This window comes from Alosa sapidissima, chromosome 2 (assembly GCF_018492685.1).
Source record: "Alosa sapidissima isolate fAloSap1 chromosome 2, fAloSap1.pri, whole genome shotgun sequence".
In the NCBI taxonomy this organism is placed as follows: Eukaryota; Metazoa; Chordata; class Actinopteri; order Clupeiformes; family Clupeidae; genus Alosa; species Alosa sapidissima.
In genome coordinates this window covers 22,002,495-22,020,955 of record NC_055958.1, presented here as the reverse complement: position 1 = coordinate 22,020,955, position 18,461 = coordinate 22,002,495, and the positions used below count along the sequence as shown (strand labels likewise).

Here is an 18,461-nt window from a genome sequence, read left to right as displayed (position 1 = left end):
CAAATTTGTTGGTACCCTTACAGCTCACTGAAAGAATGCTTCATTTTTTCCTTTCCTGATCAATTTTCTCATGTATAGCTGCATGCCTTTGGTATGTATGTAATAAAGCAAAGAAAGCTTGAAAATAAATAATTTATTGTTTATTTTACAAAGATATTCTTTGTGGCCTTGACAAATGTGTTGGTACCCCTAAGAAATATTGATACATTACTGTATTATAGTAATTTTCAAAACTGTTTCACCTTAATTAGCATCACAGATGTATTTGATCTTGTATTCAGTCATTCAGCCTATTTGAATGGAGAAAAGCAGTACGCTGCAGTTGGGTTCATTCTGTGCCCCATACTCAGCATGTACCAGAGAAAGCAGAGGAGAGAGCTGTCTGATCATTTAGAGTTTCTGAAAAGACTTGTTGCCATTGATTGCCTCTAAAGGTTGTGTAATATACTATTAGGGAAAGGGTACCATTATTTTTGTCCATGCCATTTTCGTTTTCTTTATTAACTAAAATATTCTGTTGAATGAAGAGTCAAAAACATAGTATTTGCATTAAACATGGAATAAACATATCATGGATGTCAACAATTTTGTTTCAAAATATTGAGTTTTTTGTGGAAGGGTAACAACAAATTTGGCCAAGACTGTATATCTAAATCGTTTTTGTCAATAATAGACCAAGATCTCAGTTAAGGTTATAAACTGATCATCTTGAGACAGCAAAAAAATGTAAATTCATATAGTTAAGTATACACCTGAACGTCCTGAACAAGGTTAATCAAGCCGACCCAGACATCAGTCTGAAATAAGTAATGTGGATACTTTACTTAAATGATAGTTTAAAAGCAAGCTAATAAACAGGCATCTGGAAGGCTCGTTTTAAAACAAATGACAAGGAATGCTACCAAAACTTTAGTTTCTTGTCACACACGGATTAAAAACATTAGAACTGCTACTGGGCAGTACTGCTGGCAACCAAATTAGTCTCATTGCATTTTGGCCTTTAAGTAAAACCCACATCAGATCTTGTCCACATATTTATGAAGATAAACAAATCCAAAGATTCTATTCTGGTGGTAGTGATATCACTGTCACATTTAGCTTAATTAATTGGCATATTTTAGGTTCATGAACGATTGAACGATGAACGATTGAACGATTTCAAACCATGGCCAAATATTGCTAAAACATGTCGTGTAAAACATGTCCTACAAGTGCCATGCTACAGACCTCTTTTCCTGCTGAGATGTGAGCCAGGGCACCGGGGGAGCCCTTGGCCAAGGTCGTTGGAGGGTCAAGGTCACTGTGCTTAATGGCACATGGAGTGCTTGACAATTTACTTTTCAGGCAATTAAAACAACAAAGATAAAAACAAACAAAACCAATGACAACAAAACAAAAACATTTTGTCATCACCTGCCTCACCCAAAAGCAGTCTCAATGTTCAAGGCATTCGAATGAGTCAGTCATAGAAAAATAAACGCACTGCATAGCTCTGTCGAGATCAAGAGTGGCCCATGCCTTCTGAGGAAAGTGAACAGAGAGAGAGCCACAGTGAAGATCCATTTACTTCATCTCCACGTCTTTCTCTCCCTCTCTCCATCCCATGATGTGCAAATTGTTCATCTCGCCACAATGTCCCCGCCCCTCCCGGGCCTCACTCACATGTTATAGGCTACATAAATAGGGTCCAGCTGGTCAGCTAGGAAACCGTCGCGCAGGTGCATGCGCTGTTTCTCCCCTCGCGAGTTGATGGGGATAACCCCTGGGTCCACCACCACCACCACCCCCACGATCAGGTAGTGCTCCTCCAACACCACGTTGGTCACCAAGGCCACCAGATCCAGCGCCTCCTGTTCCGAGCCTTCCAGCTCCACCACCACCACCAGCAGGTTGGTCCAGGTGAACACGGCACTGCACACAAGAGACACGGGTTAGTGTGTTCAGAAACACACCAGAGGACATTAAGGAGAGACACCACGACACAGATGATCGGACAATGTCATGTTATTAAAACATTGTGCAGACATCATAAATACAGCCCTGTACATAAAGAATAGAATCTTCACCATGGCTACAGCTGATACACACAGAGCAGAGGTGTGAGCACCAAACCCAGAGAAATGCTAATAACAGAATCGAATAACCTGGCTGAGCACTTTAAGAGCCTGAATAGAAGTAGGTGTATTAGAGAACACAGTGAGTCAGTACTATAAAGCCAGGTGTATGAAATGACACAGTGAGTCAGTACTATAAAGGCAGGTGTATGAAATGACACAGTGAGTCAGTACTATAAAGGCAGGTGTATGAAATGATACATTGAGTCAGTACTATAAAGGCAGGTGTATGAAATGATACAGTGAGTCAGTACTATAAAGCCAGGTGTATGAAATGATACAGTGAGTCAGTACTATAAAGGCAGGTGTATAAAAAATGATTTAGTGAGTCAGTACTATAAAGGCAGGTGTATGAGAGGACACAGTGAGTCAGTACTATTGTCAGATGTAAAGAATTCAGGAGAGTTCTGGGTTTGGACCTGATGTGAAAGATGGCCCATACCATTCTGCAATGCTCTTGTGTGATCGGATGACCGACGTCTCAATATCAATGGGGTGGTAGCGCATGCCTCGTAACTCCAGCGTCTCGTCCAGAGACCCCACCACGTACAGTGCATCGTGTCTCTCTGGAACACAAACATAGAGATCAGTCCTGAGACATGGTAACCATTTAGCGGTTAATGCTATCTTGCAAATGTTTAGAAACAGTCTCAACTTTCTTTTCAAATGATGAAGAATCTGAATGTTAAAGCTTAGGGAAAAATCCAGGGCAGAAGGACTCACCCCCACTAGCGTCAGTCAGCTCAGTGCGGCGAAGGAAGCCCAAGTAGCCTGTGCGAGCCCACACTGTCTGGGTGTCCCCAAAGCTGAGCTTGGTGCAGAAGTGGTCAGCATGCAGGGCCTCTTCGCCGTACACAGTGTAGTAGCCTGTGGCATTGTGAGGGCTGCTCACCCAAACCTACGACCAAACGGCAGACAGAGACGGACATCTGAGAGTGGGTGACAGGCACCGTGCCAATCTTTGGACTCTGGTCATCGTGGTCCGATACCAATCCTTCCAATTCCAATCTTTCTTATGTGTAATGTAAGTTTATCTCTTTAGAAGGCAACCAGACACGTACCTCCCCAAGGTGCGAGTCTCCCAGTGGGCCTTTGGTCTCAGTGTTCGCTATGATGACCTTCACTCCTGGCAGGATCTGCAAACAAAACAGAATTAGTATTGATGCCTCATTTAGTGGAGGAGGTAGTAAAGCCCAGTGAGTGGGCTTACTGCAGACATGTGTGAGAGCTCTTACCTTCCCTGACTCCATCAGGGGTAAGCTGTGCGGCGATCCTCTCTCCACCAATCGCACCCTTTCATTTAAACACAAAGACACATAGAAGACTGTGAACTCGCTTCATCCACATAATACAACCCCAGTCTTTTTTTTTTAAAACTTTACTATAATCGCAGTAGGAGGTGTTTTCTCTTTTCACGGTTATTGGAGAAGAATACATTGTAATTTGTGTCCCAGGCCACTGGCATTCTATAGTGTAGACTCTATTGACAAACTCATAGTCAGTGGGTGTACCTGTCGTGACGCAGCGCTCTCATATCCACATAGACGGTGGTAGGGTCGGGTCCAGCTGTGCCCTGTATGAAGAGAGTGGTCACTGTGGTCATTTCTGAGGTGATTCTTGTGCACAGTGTGACAGCCATCCCATAATGCTTATAGTTTCACTTGTGAGGACTCTCAGCTCTGATGGCCTGTTTGCCAAATCCCTTGCCTTTCCCTGAATGTAGAATTTTCCTGACATGCAGCTCTTCACTGATTGAACTAAACTCTAAGAGTGGTGAATGCTAAGGTACTGTAAGGGCTTTTAAGGCACAAGGCTAAACTAGCATCTACACATGGGCTACGGTGTACCAAACGAATGCAATGCAATGGAATTACTGTCACCTGAAGGGTCCCACTCAAAACATAGCCAAGCCACGTTGGCGTTAAAAAAGCACTCCCCCTGCAGGGCATGATGTGAACTGAACACTGCAATCTCATTTGTTTCACACCAGATGTTGGCAAGCCAGGCATACACATGCCCTTACAAGGACTCGGGCATCTTAATACATTTAGTAGACATGAGCACATTGTAGCATGGGCTGTCAATCTACACCTCACAGAGGGCGATGAATGCGAGAGATCGAAGGTGGCCCATGCTGGTGAGGCAAAGTAAAAAAAAAAAAACAAGCCCCCTTTCCATTAGGAAACCGAGTGTCCAGTGTCACAGACTAGTGATGCAAAAGGCAGTTGCAGCCCTGCTAACGTGCTAAAACAGACTAGCCACAAGCACTCTTCTTCCCACCACCTTGGAGAGAAAGAAGAGCTGTTGGCAGGAATCTACTCAAGCAGCCTACGGGAGCACACACAGCTACTGGAAGCAAACAGCACACTACAGTAGGGCTATTAGGAAGAGCAAAAAAATAAATAAATCACTTGCCAGCCGGAGTATTACAAAATGTAGGTCAACCCAGACACCTTAGAACAGCTACTCTAATAGTGATATGGTTAATGATGCAAGCATGTTGTTAAGGGATCATCAGTAGCTGTAAATTAAGTTCACTTCAGTATGGTTTCAATATGGGACCAGTTCTTTCTCCTTTAACTTCTTGAGAACCCCTACTCTTATGTGTTTTGAATGAGCTCTAAAATAAAGTGTTTGTATTGCGGGGGAGGTTAAGTGACGAAGGAACCTTGCTGATGCATCGGTTACTAAGAAAGTTAGTCGCTCAATCTCTTTTCTATGAATCTGTCGTGTCCTGTAGTTCACGATTACAAAATAACACTAAGTGGAATGTTCTTCTAAAGGCCATGCATTCACAAAGACACACGCGCGCGCACACACACACACACACACACGAAGCGTCTGCCCCCTTGAGAAGCTCTCTCTAAAAGCCCCAACAACAGGCCGTGCCAGCGCCCCTGATGCCCAGCCAGCTCACAGTTACCTGCTCAGCCAGCTTCCCCAGCCTGTTGGGCTGACCACGGGCCACAGAGAGGGGGACAGGGAGAGAGGAGGAGAGAAGAGGACACACACACACACACACACACACACACAGGGCCACACAAGCACCAATGGCAGACATACAGAGAGGGGGAGTGAGTTGTGAGGAGAGAACAGACACACAAAGCCCAGCAAAAAGGAAAACAGTGTAAGGAGGACATGGAAAAAGAACGGCTCAACAGTTGAGACAGCTGCCTTTCCAGTGCCTTACAGAAAACCCTAGATAACAGCAGGAAAATCACAAGGATCTATTTTCAAACTTTTATGAGCTGAACGGAATGGGAAATTGGATTCCCCTCCAGATAGTTTAAGGGTATCTTCACACTTCAGCTTGAGTGTGGACTGTAATTTGTTTTGTCGGTTAGCCTGTCCAGTCTGAGTCTGGTCCAGTCTGGGTCTGGTCATCAAATGGGCCCCTCACCTGCAGGCAGATGGCCACGTTGACGCGGCAACCGAAGGTGGTGCTGACGGCGCGGGCGGACAGGCCCAGATCCTTGAAGATCTTGGAGAAGGACTGCGTGAGCGTGATGCGCGGCCTCTCCTCCGCCACCACCATGCAGGTGCGCACGCACGACAGGTTGACGTTCCGCAGCTGAGTGCACCAATCAGGGCAGAGGGAGGAACAAAAGAACAAGACAGAAAAGGACCGTCACACGACAGTATGTCTGCTTCAATCGCCTCACAGATGTTCAAACGCTCCAGAAAAGTTTTGCCAAGCTCCCCTTGGGATAAATAATCACTAATCATTCAATTACTGATTAAGGAGAATCTCAAATATGCACAGGAGATGTATTAAATTCCTAGTGCTATAGGTACGGGATTTAACAAAGCAATAAACCGAATAAGAATAAATGTATGAAGGGAATTGCATGGGTCATCTATTCTATATGTGTGGGAAAAAGTCATGAAGAAATGTACGGTGATGGTGGCTGCTGCACTCACCCGCAGAGCCTCTGTCTGGGAGCCCAGGCCCTTAGTGCACATCTCCATGACTGAGTAGGAGCAGAAAGTAACCCGCACTTTGTACTGGCTGACGGCAGACAGCCACAGAGACACGTTGCTCTCCAGCTCCAGAGGGGGGACCAGAATGGACTGGTGACCAGAGTACACACTGCACACACACACACACACACACACACACGCACACACGCACACACACACACACACACACACACACACACGCGCACACACACACACAAGTTTAGTTTGGTTCACACACACAAAGACATGCACCTCATCCACAAATAGACACCCCACCCTGACCGCCACTGACCTGCACAGGCACCAGAGGGCGAAGCCCAAGCCGCAGTAGGGGTCCAGGCAGATGGCGATCTGCCGCGAGGGGTACAGCTCACACTGGAGCTTGATGGACCGGCACAAGGCACTGGTGGCGGCATGGGACATCTGAGATGGACACAACAAAGCAGCTCTTACTACCATGGTAACAGTCACAAACACTGCAGCATTGCACTAGTGCAATGGTGACTTCTATCTGACCCTGCATGACCACGTGTACAGCTCCACACTGCAGTGCAGGATAAGCTAGGCCCAATGCTTTTAAGTGTTTAAGGCTTAATGTACAGAAAACTGAGCCAAAGTTTTTCAAATACTTAACAGTTCTATTTGGAGTGAGTGCAGATAAGACCTCCCAAGGACTCTGCTGAATTAGAGCCTGAGCTAGATCTCTGTCTGCCTTTGGTGTTGAGCACATGCTGCTAATCTAGGCTGATTTAAGCCCCTCTCATTAGATAAAATGGGTTTGATCTCCGGAGGTGAGAGAACAGGCAGGGGAGCCCAGCATACGTGCTTTTAGACCTAGAAAACCTCCGGGCAGGGGGGATCAAAAGCCCAGCTTCCTTGTCTCCTGTCCTGTCCTGTCCTCTCCGCTCCTCTCTGGCCTTTGGTGACCGCCTCTCTGCTGCACACTGACAGTACCTTCACGCCTGCTAGGATGCCCGTGGTGGACACGCTGAAGTCCAGATACGCCAGCATCTCTGGGGTGGGGGGTTTGTAGATCTGAGGGGGTTTCTTTCTGGGGAGATCATCTGAAACACACAAGCGTTATGTGGCTGATAAGGCAAAATGTCCATTGATAAATACATTTGGACAGAAACATGCTGCCAAGAGACGTTGGAACCAAAATTGAAATGAGATTTGTGAACCAAACCTTGTGTGAATAAAATGAAGTGATGTGAAATGAACTTTGAAGTATATGAAATTGCTATGGTTGAAATATAGTCATATTTTGAAGTGTAAACCTGTGCAAAGTTAATTAATGTTTTGAAATGGAATTTGTTGTATGATGTATAATCATATCGGCAATGGTGCAGGTGACTGTGTAAGGACCAGGTGCAGAACACAATGCTCATGTAACCACACGAGGGTAGCCTGTTTGCAAAGCCTACACTAGACAAACCACAAAAGAACACAGTGTGCTCAGAGATGTCTGAGGGGAACAACACCCAGAAAAGCAAGCGTAATGTTGCAGACATGAGTAAAGCGTAAATGTTGCAGACATGAGTATCCTGTTTGGGGGACGTAGCACGGTAAATCACCGGACTGTCAGAAAACCTGCTCGAACCAGAATTGGGTGAAATGCTCAACGTACCATAGTCAGACTACAGAGTATAAAAACAGAGGGAGAAAATAAGTTTGCAGAGTTTTGAGATTTTGGGGACTTTGAGAGTTTAAAGCAGAGCGCTGAGACCTGAAGGTAACGCTGTAAGGTCACGCAGGGTTGCTTCTTTATTACCATGGGAAGAACTAAGAAATACTTTTATTTTTAACTCTTATTTTATTTGAGGTATTTTTATATTTTTGATTGTTGTACTTTTTAGCATGACTTTTTAGTCTTGTATAATAAACTACTTCTAGTAAGGAGTTAAAATTATTTTTATTGTCCGGACACTCTCTAAGTGGAAAAATTTTCCTGCCGGTGCCTGTGGAATGACCCAACTCTTTCTTGTGGACTTAAAATCTCTGTGGAATCTCTGTGGAATAGTTGTGATTCTCGTGTGTTGAAGTTGCAGAGTTCCACTCCCAGAAAAGGGAGCTGTTACTACACTGATGAAAGGCTTTGACATTGATGTGACATGTTGGCTGAGGTGTTACGGGTATAATTGTTTTAATTGTTAAGAGAGGGGTATGATATGTAGAATATGTTTAGGGTAAGGAGGTGTTCATTTTGACGTCTGAGTATCCCATAACCTGTTGGTGGATGCTAATGCGGAAACGTTACACCATGACAAGGAAAACAAAACTGAGGGTGGTTAGAGCTAGACTGCCTGTGGACTAAAGCTACTGCGACAGGAGATAATTATAAGCAGTACCTGTGTCCAGCACCATGGGCCAGGACTTCACGTCCACTGCCGCCGCAGCCTCTTTGGATCTCAGCAGCTTCATTATTGCTTGCGTGGTCAGAATGCAGACCGACTTGCTGACCTGTCAATCAAAGGCAGATCCATAAGTGACAAGCAAGGTCACACTGAGTTGTAGAGTGGCGTTGACTGGTTGTTGGTGAGTGAAAGGGGTTTGTGGTTGTAGTTTACCTCCACTATCATCTTGACCGTGGGGAGCGTGGTGGCCAGGTTCTGGGGATGGGGGGGTCGGACTGTGACAGGCACACAGCCTGCGTACAGGCACCCGTAGAAGGTGGCGATCAGGTCAATGCCTGCAAAGGAATAACGGACGCCACACAAAGTGGGTCATTCGGTTAATCTGACTGCAGTACATGTAAAGATAACAGGAAAGCCTGGTCCAATAGTGTAAGTAGATATGTACAGTATCGGCCTCAATACATGCACAGGAACTCTAGACAACATCGGAGATTAAAGAGGGTCCACTAGAACTAGACGAGCAGGCGTTGGTGTGATGATGGAGGAGTGGGGTCGGCTGGCCTCACCTGGGGGGTAGACCAGCGCCACATGGTCCCCGGTGTTCAGTCTGCCCTTCTCCATCAGCGCCACGGCAACGCGCTCTGCCCGCTTGTGCAGCTGCAGACAGGAGGCTGTGCTGGCAACTGTGCCCTGTTCACACACACGCACACACACACACACACACACACACACACACACACACACACAAATAAATAAATACTTCAATATTTTCAGACAATAAAACTCTTGGCAGGCTACTTCTCTTCAAAGCCATTCAAACACTAAGAAATCGCCTCACATTTCTGCACTAAAGACAGGGCCACTACCTCAACTGAACACAAGATGACGCCTTACCTTTGCATTCAGCAGTATGAACAGGGGATGGTCAGGAGTGGCCTGGGCCCTCCACTGCAGCACATCCTGCATATACAAGAACTGCAGCAGAGAGAGGAGGAGGGGAGAGAACTTAGAACACAAAGAGACACATCAACGGGCAACTGTACTTACAGTAACTATGTTTTAGCCAGTAGTGATGAGCCCAGATGGAAGATGAGAGATGGTTGGATGGAGGTTAGGGGGTGTTAAATGGGAGGCCTTACCTGAGCATGGCCTCGGTGGCCATGTGTGTGTGTAGGGGTGGGGTGGGATGGGGTGGGATGGAGATGTACCTTACGTGCCTGGTCATTGTCCTCCAGCTGAGCCACGTCTCTGCCACAGGCCTGAGCGATGCGCTTCCCCGCCACTAGGTTCCCCACAATCATGGAGGCCGGACCCACCTCTGCGCAACATAGCCGAACGGTCAGGGATACACTCACACATGCATGCACGCACACACACACACACACACACGCGCACACACACACACACACACACCTGACCTAAAGTTTAAAAGGACTTTCAGGTAACAGTGCCTAGTATAAATACTTACGGAGACTTCATACAGTACAACCATTCTGTGAATTCTGTTACAGAGTGACACACACACACACACACACACACACACACACACACACACACACACACACACACACACACACACACAGGACATGCCAGTATGTGAAGTTAGTAGGCATGCACTTTCACACACCTGTACCTGGCTGCTTCTGCCGAGGCTTGGGCAGATTGGTGACGCAGGTGTGCGGACACATGAGCACGTTGCAGGGGTGCAGCGCGCCCTCCAGGAACCGCTGCTTGGTCTCCGAGATGTGGATGCCTCCCAAGGGGGCCTTGGGCAGCGTGTTGGCAGGCACCAGCGCCAGGCAGTACACCCCCACCTGGTGGATGCTGTCTATGGCCTACAGCAGACAAAGAAAAGAAAGAGAGAGAGAGAGAGAGAGAGAGAGAGAGAGAATGCATTTGACATGCATTTCAGTGATTGCATGTGTGTGCATTGAGCAGGTCTTTCACCTCCTGAATGCGTGTGTCTTGAGGAACTTATGCAGGCATTCAGTATGGGTGTTAGATGTGTGTGTGTGTGTGTGTGTGTGTGTGTGTGTGTGTGTGTGTGTGTGTACCTGCAGCACGCGGCTCATCCACTGGAAGCTGTCCTCTTCTGATGCGTCTGGACGTTGCTCTGCCACCACCACAATGCGTTCATCATGCAGCACCGAGACGGAGAACACAGCGATTCTACACACACACACACACACACACATAACCATTATGAAATATGATGTAGGACCTCATCCACACACACACACACACACACACACACACACACACACACACACCCATTATGAAATATGATGTACTGTAGGACCTCATCCTCACACACACACACACACACATATACACAAAGAAACACATCCACACATACACAAACTATTCAAGACTGACTCAGATGTACAGTGCTGGTCTAAGACTTTTATGCAAACACAATTACTTACTCACACACACACTTACTTACTGATGACACACACACACACACACACACACACACACAGGTAAAGGTCCTTACTCACCTTCCTCTGTATACAAACTTCATAGGCTCCACCGCTAATGCTGTGGCAACCACGTCATCTGCATTGTGCCTCCGCCCGCTGACTACCATCAGGCCGTCCATCTTACCCACCACAAACACCAGGTTGTCCTGGCAACACAAGAAAACAAAGAGAACTCACTCAGCATTCTCACCACACGTGCTGTCTGATTTGGACAGGCCGCTATAGCTGATGCACAGAAGCAGTGTGACCCAGCGGTCCACTAGAGCCTCACCGGTCCCACAAAGCCCAGCAGAGAGGTCCGTGTGAAGGGCCGGTCAGTGATGGGGACCCCCGACGCAGTCACTGGGATGGTCTGAAAGACATGAGGAGAACTCGTTACAAATAAAACCTCTCCTCTTCCCTCACTCTCCCTCCCTCTCTCCCATTCAAACACATGTACAGTAAGGATGTCCTGCACTGACCACCCTCGCTCACCTCAAAGACGTTTTTGGTCATGCCAGGCAGGCCATAATAGGAGATGCCGGTGGTGCTGGAGCTGACACAGATCTCGCCCACCTCGTCCGTCTGGCACAGGTAAGGAGTGCCCTCCACCCGCACCACACACACCAGGGCTGTGGGCACACATGCCACATTAGCGGCATTCTCACACTCATTGATCAGACACAAAACATGAGCAAGACACAACTAATGTGAGGGAACTTGAGGGGGGCAGTTGGTGTGTGGTGTTCCTTGAGTAGCTCGGTCAGGGTCGGAGGTGCGCTCACCTCCGGGCATGATCTGGCCCACGTCCTGCACGGTGAGGACCGACAGCTTCTCCTCCGTGTCTACGCGGATCACGCTGTGGCTCAGACCGCTCATGGACAGCACCGCCTTCCCCGGGGGAGGGATGCCCGTCTCTGGAGGCCTGGACACACACACACACACACACACACACACACACACAGGATGAAAAAGCTAGTCCAAAACAGTAGTCTAAAAAAATCTAAAAATAATCTAAATCTAATCTAAAAAAAGTTTAAACAGGCTGTGGCACTAATAATCTGCCTTGTGTCGTGTAGTTGAGGGTTGAGTAGAGGCCTGAGTAGGTGGAAAGGTTTCATGTGAGTGTGTGGCTGTAGTTGCGGTGCTAGACCTGCGGATGGCGACAGTCATGGCCTCAGAAGAGCAGGCGCACGGGCAGATCACCTCAGGCCTCAAACCACGGGCCTGGAACACGTTCAGGAAGGCGTCACATGACGAGATCGACCCTGTATGTACGCACATACATACACACACACACACACACACACACACACACACACACACACACACACACACACACAAACACAAATATACAACAGTTGGATCATCACTCCTGGTTTGTTTCCAGCTCAACTGTACTGTATTAGCCAGGAGTGTCCCTGAGGCACCTGAGAGCCCCAGAGAGAGCGGTGTGTGTGTGTGTGTGTGTGTGTGTGTGTGAAAGAGCGGTGTATGTGAAAGAGAGAGAGCGGTGTGTGTGAAAGAGAGAGAGCGGTGTGTGTGAGAGAGGTGTGTGTTAGAGAGAGGTGTGTGTAAAAGAGAGCGGTGTGTGTGTGTGAGAGAGAGCGGTGTGTGTGTGTGAGAGAGAGCGGTGTGTGTGAGAGAGGTGTGTGAGAGAGTGGTGTGTGTGAGAGAGGTGTGTGAGAGAGTGGTGTGTGTTAGAGAGCGGTGTGTGTGAGAGAGAGCGGTGTGTGTGTGTGTGAGAGAGAGTGGTGTGTGTGAGAGAGAGAGTGGTGTGTGAGAGAGAGGTGTGTGAGAGAGTGGTGTGTGTTAGAGAGCGGTGTGTGTGAGAGAGAGCGGTGTGTGTGTGTGTGAGAGAGAACGGTGTGTGTGAGAGAGAGAGTGGTGTGTGAGAGAGAGTGGTGTGTGTGAGAGAGAGGTGTGTGTGAGAGAGAGCGGTGAGTGTGAGAGAGCGCAGTGTGTGAGAGAGAGGTGTGTGAGAGAGTGGTGTGTGTTAGAGAGCGGTGTGTGAGAGAGAGAGTGGTGTGTGTGTGTGTGAGAGAGGTGTGTGAGAGAGTGGTGTGTGTGTGAAAGAGGTGTGTGAGAGAGTGGTGTGTGTTAGAGAGTGGTGTGTGTTAGAGAGTGGTGTGTGAGAGAGAGCGGTGTGTGAGAGAGAGCGGTGTGTGTGTGAGAGAGGTGTGCGAGAGAGTGGGGTGTGTGTGGGAGAGAGCAGTGTGTGTGAGAGAGAGGTGTGTGTGTGAGAGAGGTGTGTGAGAGAGAGAGAGTGATGTGTGTGTGTGAGAGAGCGGTGTGTGTGTGAGAGAGAGCGATGTGTGTGTGTGTGAGAGAGAGCGATGTGTGTGTGTGTGAGAGAGTGGTGTGTGTGTGTGAGAGAGAGCGATGTGTGTGTGTGTGAGAGAGTGGTGTGTGTGTGTGAGAGAGCTATGTGTGTGTGAGAGAGCGGTGTGGGGTTCTGATGTGCTGAACTCACAGGGGTTGGCTCCATCTGCCACGATCAGCATCCGTAAGGAGCTCAGGCTGATGTCACGCTGGTCCCTCTGGGCCAGCAGTGACCAGTGCATGTCTCTGGACTTTACCACCGCTACCCTCGCTGCTCACACACACACACAGAGAGCCAAAGGTTATTACAGAATGACTTAAGCATGTCAATTTCACTTCAAAATCAACAGTGACACAATCTACTGTTCCCTCTTAAGATATGTATTCATGAATACGATCATTTTACACCAGTGCCACATATCTAATGGCCCTTGAGTGTGTGGCCTTAAATAAGTGTCTGACCCATGACTTCCACTGGGGCCGTGTAGAGGGGGGGGGGGGGGCTCACCTTTGTAGGTATGCACTTTCTGGATCCAGGAGAGGGGGTTGACTTTCATCAGGGAGTAGGGGATACTGATCACGTGCATCCGGTTCATAACACTCTATCACACACACACACACACACACACACACACACAATGTAAGTAAGGACAACAGATACACATGGGGGTGTTGTTAGTATGTCAACTGCTGTGAAGGAGCAATGGCAGGTCATTCACTATGTTAACAGTTATGTCTATGCCTGACATCACAGCCTCTAGTATAGCCCAAGACCAGCTACAGTATGTGCCTATATGTTTATTTGTGTGTGTGTGTGTGTGTGTATGCCTGTGAGTGAATGAGACACAATTAGTCTGTCACTAAAGATGATGTTATCTTACCGTAAGTACGCCATGCCACAGTCCTGCATCCCTCTTGAAGTCAAGGACGTTTGTTATGGTTTCACCTGGACACAGGACCAGTAATATGTTTAGAAATGATGTGAGGCTCAGAAGAGCCGCACTGTTTAACAGCTTCAGCCACTACTTCAGTTGACCTTCAAATGACCTTATAAGCATCAAAGCATTTTATAGCTCTGTTCATTTTCCCCGCTGCTCAGCGCAGGCAGTTACCCGAGCAACTATAAAAACCTCAGGTAGAACCAGATCCCCTGCACCGATAAGTGCGGTTACTATGGCACCTGCGGAGGAAACTGCTCAGTGGGGACTCTGAGAGGAGTTGATTTGGGTGTAACTGGGGCAGGTGCGATCCGCTCCGCACATCGACCGCCTCCCCTGAGGCTCACTAACTCACTCGCTCGCCCGTCTAGTCCCCCCCCGCCCCCGGGGGCGACAGCCGCACTCACTCACCCTCTGAGTAGCCGCAGGCTTGTGTAAGTGCGTGGCAGTGAGCCAGCATGGCGGCGTGGGAGACAGTGATGCCCATGGTGCTCCCCTCCTTGCTGGTTTTGTACTTCAGAGAGAAACAGAGCACAAACAACACCATCAGGATTCACACTGTTTACAGTAGCACGCCTGCTACAGCTCTACTGCTTTGCTAAAGGATGCTGGCGATGCAAATGAGGCTCGCTTAATGCTGATGAATGGCTTAATTAGTGTCACGTTTTGGGGTGCGGTGTGATTGTGGGAAAATGCCTGGGTGCTTACTTCTATGTAAGCGATCTCGTTGCTGGCGTCCCTTATGGGCAGGTACCAGTCCTTTGGGGGCTTCACCACGTGTTTGCCATCTGTCACGAACCACAGAAGTCGTGGCCACCCTGTTGGTACACATAAACACACACACATTTTATATACTTTATGTGATTCCACTTTACAAGTCAAGTTACATTAGGAATCAAATCTTCTGAATAATCCAGTAGATTAAAGCAGTTCAGCGATCTATCATGAGTTTAGATAGGTATAGGAAGCATCGTCTCTTCCAAATAAACATGCTTCCTATAATTGCTGATATGGAACAGTACTTTACACACACACACACACACACACACACACACACACACACAAGCGGTGAGTGTACCTTTGAAGGTCACGACCTCTCCCGTCTGTGCTTTAGGAAGTCCTTTCTGGCAGGCGTCTGTGGTCAGTGCCAGGGTCACACCACAGCTACCCAACAGGAAGCCGATCTGTTGGCTTCCTGCATCCTGGTGGACAAGAGACAGACATTTGTAAACGCTTCATACCTGCCTTGCCCTGAACACCAAACAAAAGGAAAAGAACTGGCTCAGAGGGGCATCGTCTATCCACTGAGGCAATGCGAGACACTTTCATAATCTGATGACCTAACGTACAAATAAGAGTGGTGCTGGTGCATTAATCACCCACTACTGATCCCACAGCCTCCTAAAAAAATACCACTAAAGCATAATCCCACAGAGCGCCTCTCTCAGACATCTAACACACTGCGACACTCCAGCCCTCCTGGTGTCTCATTTGTCAAGCGTGCAGTTGTTCAGGCTATGTCAGAGCCCATTCCTTTCAATTAGAAATGGGTGGCGCAGTGCTGCTATTGATTTCATAGGGGATGTCAAAGTCATTTTCGCCTCCAAACAGCCCTGACTTGAAGGAACAGCTTCAATGTGTGGGGAAAGGGGAGAGCAAGCTGAAATAAGAGACTTCGGGCAGTATCAGCCACAGACCACGCTAATATTTCATTTCATGGAAGTGAGTGTTTCACCTTTAAAGATGAATCTAATTTATCTCCATCTCGCCAAATAACCCATTTACCGCTGCAGCTGAGGACGCTTATTAAAATGCTGGCTGCACAGTGCAGGGGAGCTGAGACTAATGTCCCCAGTGTATGAGTGTGCGTGTGCGTGTGCGTGTGTATGAGAGAGAGAGAGAGAGAGAGAAAGAGAGAACCTTGATAAAAGTGTGTGGGTCCACGTGCAAAACAACTTACATCTGTACTTTCATGAATGTGTGTGTGTGTGTGTGTGTGTGTGTGTGTGTGTGTGTGTGTGTGTGTGTGTGAGAGAGAGAGAGAGAGAGAGAAAGAGAGAGAGAACCTTGATAAAAGTGTGTGGGTCCACGTGCAAAAAAAACTTACATCTGTACTTTCATGAATGTGTGTGTGTGTGTGTGTGTGTGTGTGTGTGTGTGTGTGTGTGTGTGTGTGAGTGTGTGAGAGAGAGAGAGAGAGAGAGAGAGAGAGAGAGAGAGAGAAAGAGAGAGAGAACCTTGATAAAAGTGTGTGGCTCCACGTGCAAAAAAACTTACATCTGTACTTTCATGAATGTGTGTGTGTGTGTGTGTGTGTGTGTGTGTGTGTGTGTGTGTGTGTGTGTGTGTGTGTGTGTGCGTGCATGGTAAGGGATGGTGTTGGTGCCCACAAGTAAGCACAGATCTGTCCAAGTGCATTTGTGTGCGTGCACAAGAGTGTATGTGAGTATGCTCCATCTGTGCAATTGGGTACATGTGTGTACCAGGGAGTCCCAGGTGGGGTAGAAATGGGGGTTATCCTCAGATGTCCCATTATCCTCCTACCCCCCGCCCCCCCCCCCCAACCCCCCCTCCCCCCCCGTTCCTCCTCCACTCAGGTCTGAGACTGGAGCTGGGGGTCGTGGGGGAGGCACTAGCGCCCTATTGCAGCTTTTTTTTTTTTATCCTTTCCAAAGGTAATTAAGATGAGGCAGGGTCAGAGTGGAGCTTCATCTGATACAGCGACTCATAATGATGACAGGCTGCTCAGATCTGCCCACCACACACACCCCCAACCCCTGACCGGCTTAGCTGGACCGGTGCGCTCAGATGGGGCTCAGATCATCAGTCTGAGCAGCTGAGCCTGGCCCTTCTCATCTATATTCTAAACAGCGCGCTGGCCAAGCCGAGGGTCCGGAGAGTGGCAACGGGAGCGTCCTTCCACCGCCAGCAGGACCGGCCAATGAGAGGCGAGAAGCAGTAGAGCCCTTGCTGTTGCGTCGGGGTGTTACATAAAGACGTGGCAAACTCAAACAGGGGTGAGGAAAGGACAAAAGCAATGTTGAACAACGGGCGCAGTGCCTCCGTTCTTGCCCAGCAGGGGGCCTCGGCGAGCCACGCGATAAGTAGCAAGCAGGGTCGCCTCTCCCAGTCCGTACCTTCCTGGTGAGGGGCACCTCGATGGGCACGGGCACCAGCTCCGCCAGGAGACAGCCGTAGAAGGCCACCATGAACATGACGGGGTCGTTGTTGGGAAAGACCAGCGCCACCTAGAGGACAGAAAAACAAAGAGCAGAGGGCAAGGTAGGGTTATGGTCAGGGGCTTGGGTCAGCATGGGTCAGCAACTCCTCCAGACAGCCTCCTGAAGAGGTAGAGCAGAGGCAGTGGCCCCCATATGTTATATGTGATGTGGTGTGGACACAGATTATGAGCCAATGGGAGAGTGCAGAGCCACAGAGGACAACACATGAGAGCAGGGGAAGGGGAAGGAACAGCAGGAACAGCAGACTGAACAGAACGGGGGAGAGAGAAGAACAGAACGGAGGAGAGAGAAGAACAGAACGGGGGAGAGAGAAGAATAAGAGAGAGAGAGAGTGATGGACAGAGAAGAAAGAGAGTGAGAGAGTGATGGACAGAGAAGAAAGAGAGTGTGGGTGGAGAATAAGAGGCAAGTACGGTAGATATCAAAGAGAAAACAACAACGGAGAAAGAGCGAGAGATCAAGATGAACACGTAGGCAGAAATGGAGCGTAATTAGGTAGCTATCTCGCTAGCGCTCACCCTGTCTCCAGGTCGTAGCAGTGGCTCGTTCCTGGTGCTCAGCTTGTTCATTAGGGTGTAAGCCAGCTTCTGACTCCTGGTCCATAGCTTCCCTGTGGTCAAACACACACAGAGCGTGTAAAACATAATAGGAGTCTGTGTTCATGTTTTGGGCGAACAAGTAGCGCACACACACACACACACACACACACACACACACACGAGTTTTGGAACCGCACCGTATGTGAGCGTGTAGACTGGCTTGCCGGCGTTGTCCAGGCCGGTTAGGCAAGGGCTCTTGGGGTGCGTGGTACCCCAGCGCTGGAGGGAGGCCAGCAGGGACGGGGGCCAGTTGGAGACCACCCCCTGAGACTCACCCTCCAGAGGGCTCATCTGCATCCCCTCTGGTTTAGGCTGGTTGGGGTCCGGGTGTTGAACTGCAAAACAGGACAGTCTTCTGTTACGACTTGAGATGTAACAGTGTGAAAATTCAAAAAGTCATTATCAAAGTCAAAGTGAACTTTATTGATATACTGGTATTGATTCATTGTATGTAACTTCAAACCATTTGC

The 18,461-nt window shown here is 48.4% G+C and overlaps 1 protein-coding gene across 1 annotated transcript in view; it reads right to left on the bottom strand.

The window, feature by feature from the left end:
• Positions 1-118: 118 nt before the first annotated feature.
• dip2a (disco-interacting protein 2 homolog A) overlaps positions 119-18,461 on the bottom strand; it is a 91,282-nt gene continuing 72,939 nt past the window's right edge. Inside the window, 31 exon segments of the mRNA XM_042083548.1 lie at positions 119-1,911; positions 2,557-2,680; positions 2,838-3,012; positions 3,176-3,250; positions 3,350-3,407; positions 3,626-3,687; positions 5,515-5,685; positions 6,036-6,204; positions 6,367-6,497; positions 7,029-7,138; positions 8,423-8,534; positions 8,642-8,763; positions 8,995-9,118; positions 9,323-9,403; positions 9,637-9,746; positions 10,062-10,263; positions 10,483-10,597; positions 10,930-11,057; positions 11,183-11,263; positions 11,386-11,522; positions 11,676-11,815; positions 12,044-12,158; positions 13,364-13,483; positions 13,721-13,814; positions 14,094-14,158; positions 14,562-14,664; positions 14,859-14,968; positions 15,229-15,352; positions 17,288-17,398; positions 17,911-18,002; positions 18,129-18,326. Of these exon segments, the coding sequence (XP_041939482.1) occupies positions 1,659-1,911; positions 2,557-2,680; positions 2,838-3,012; positions 3,176-3,250; positions 3,350-3,407; positions 3,626-3,687; positions 5,515-5,685; positions 6,036-6,204; positions 6,367-6,497; positions 7,029-7,138; positions 8,423-8,534; positions 8,642-8,763; positions 8,995-9,118; positions 9,323-9,403; positions 9,637-9,746; positions 10,062-10,263; positions 10,483-10,597; positions 10,930-11,057; positions 11,183-11,263; positions 11,386-11,522; positions 11,676-11,815; positions 12,044-12,158; positions 13,364-13,483; positions 13,721-13,814; positions 14,094-14,158; positions 14,562-14,664; positions 14,859-14,968; positions 15,229-15,352; positions 17,288-17,398; positions 17,911-18,002; positions 18,129-18,326 (3,812 nt within the window). The 3' untranslated portion in view covers positions 119-1,658.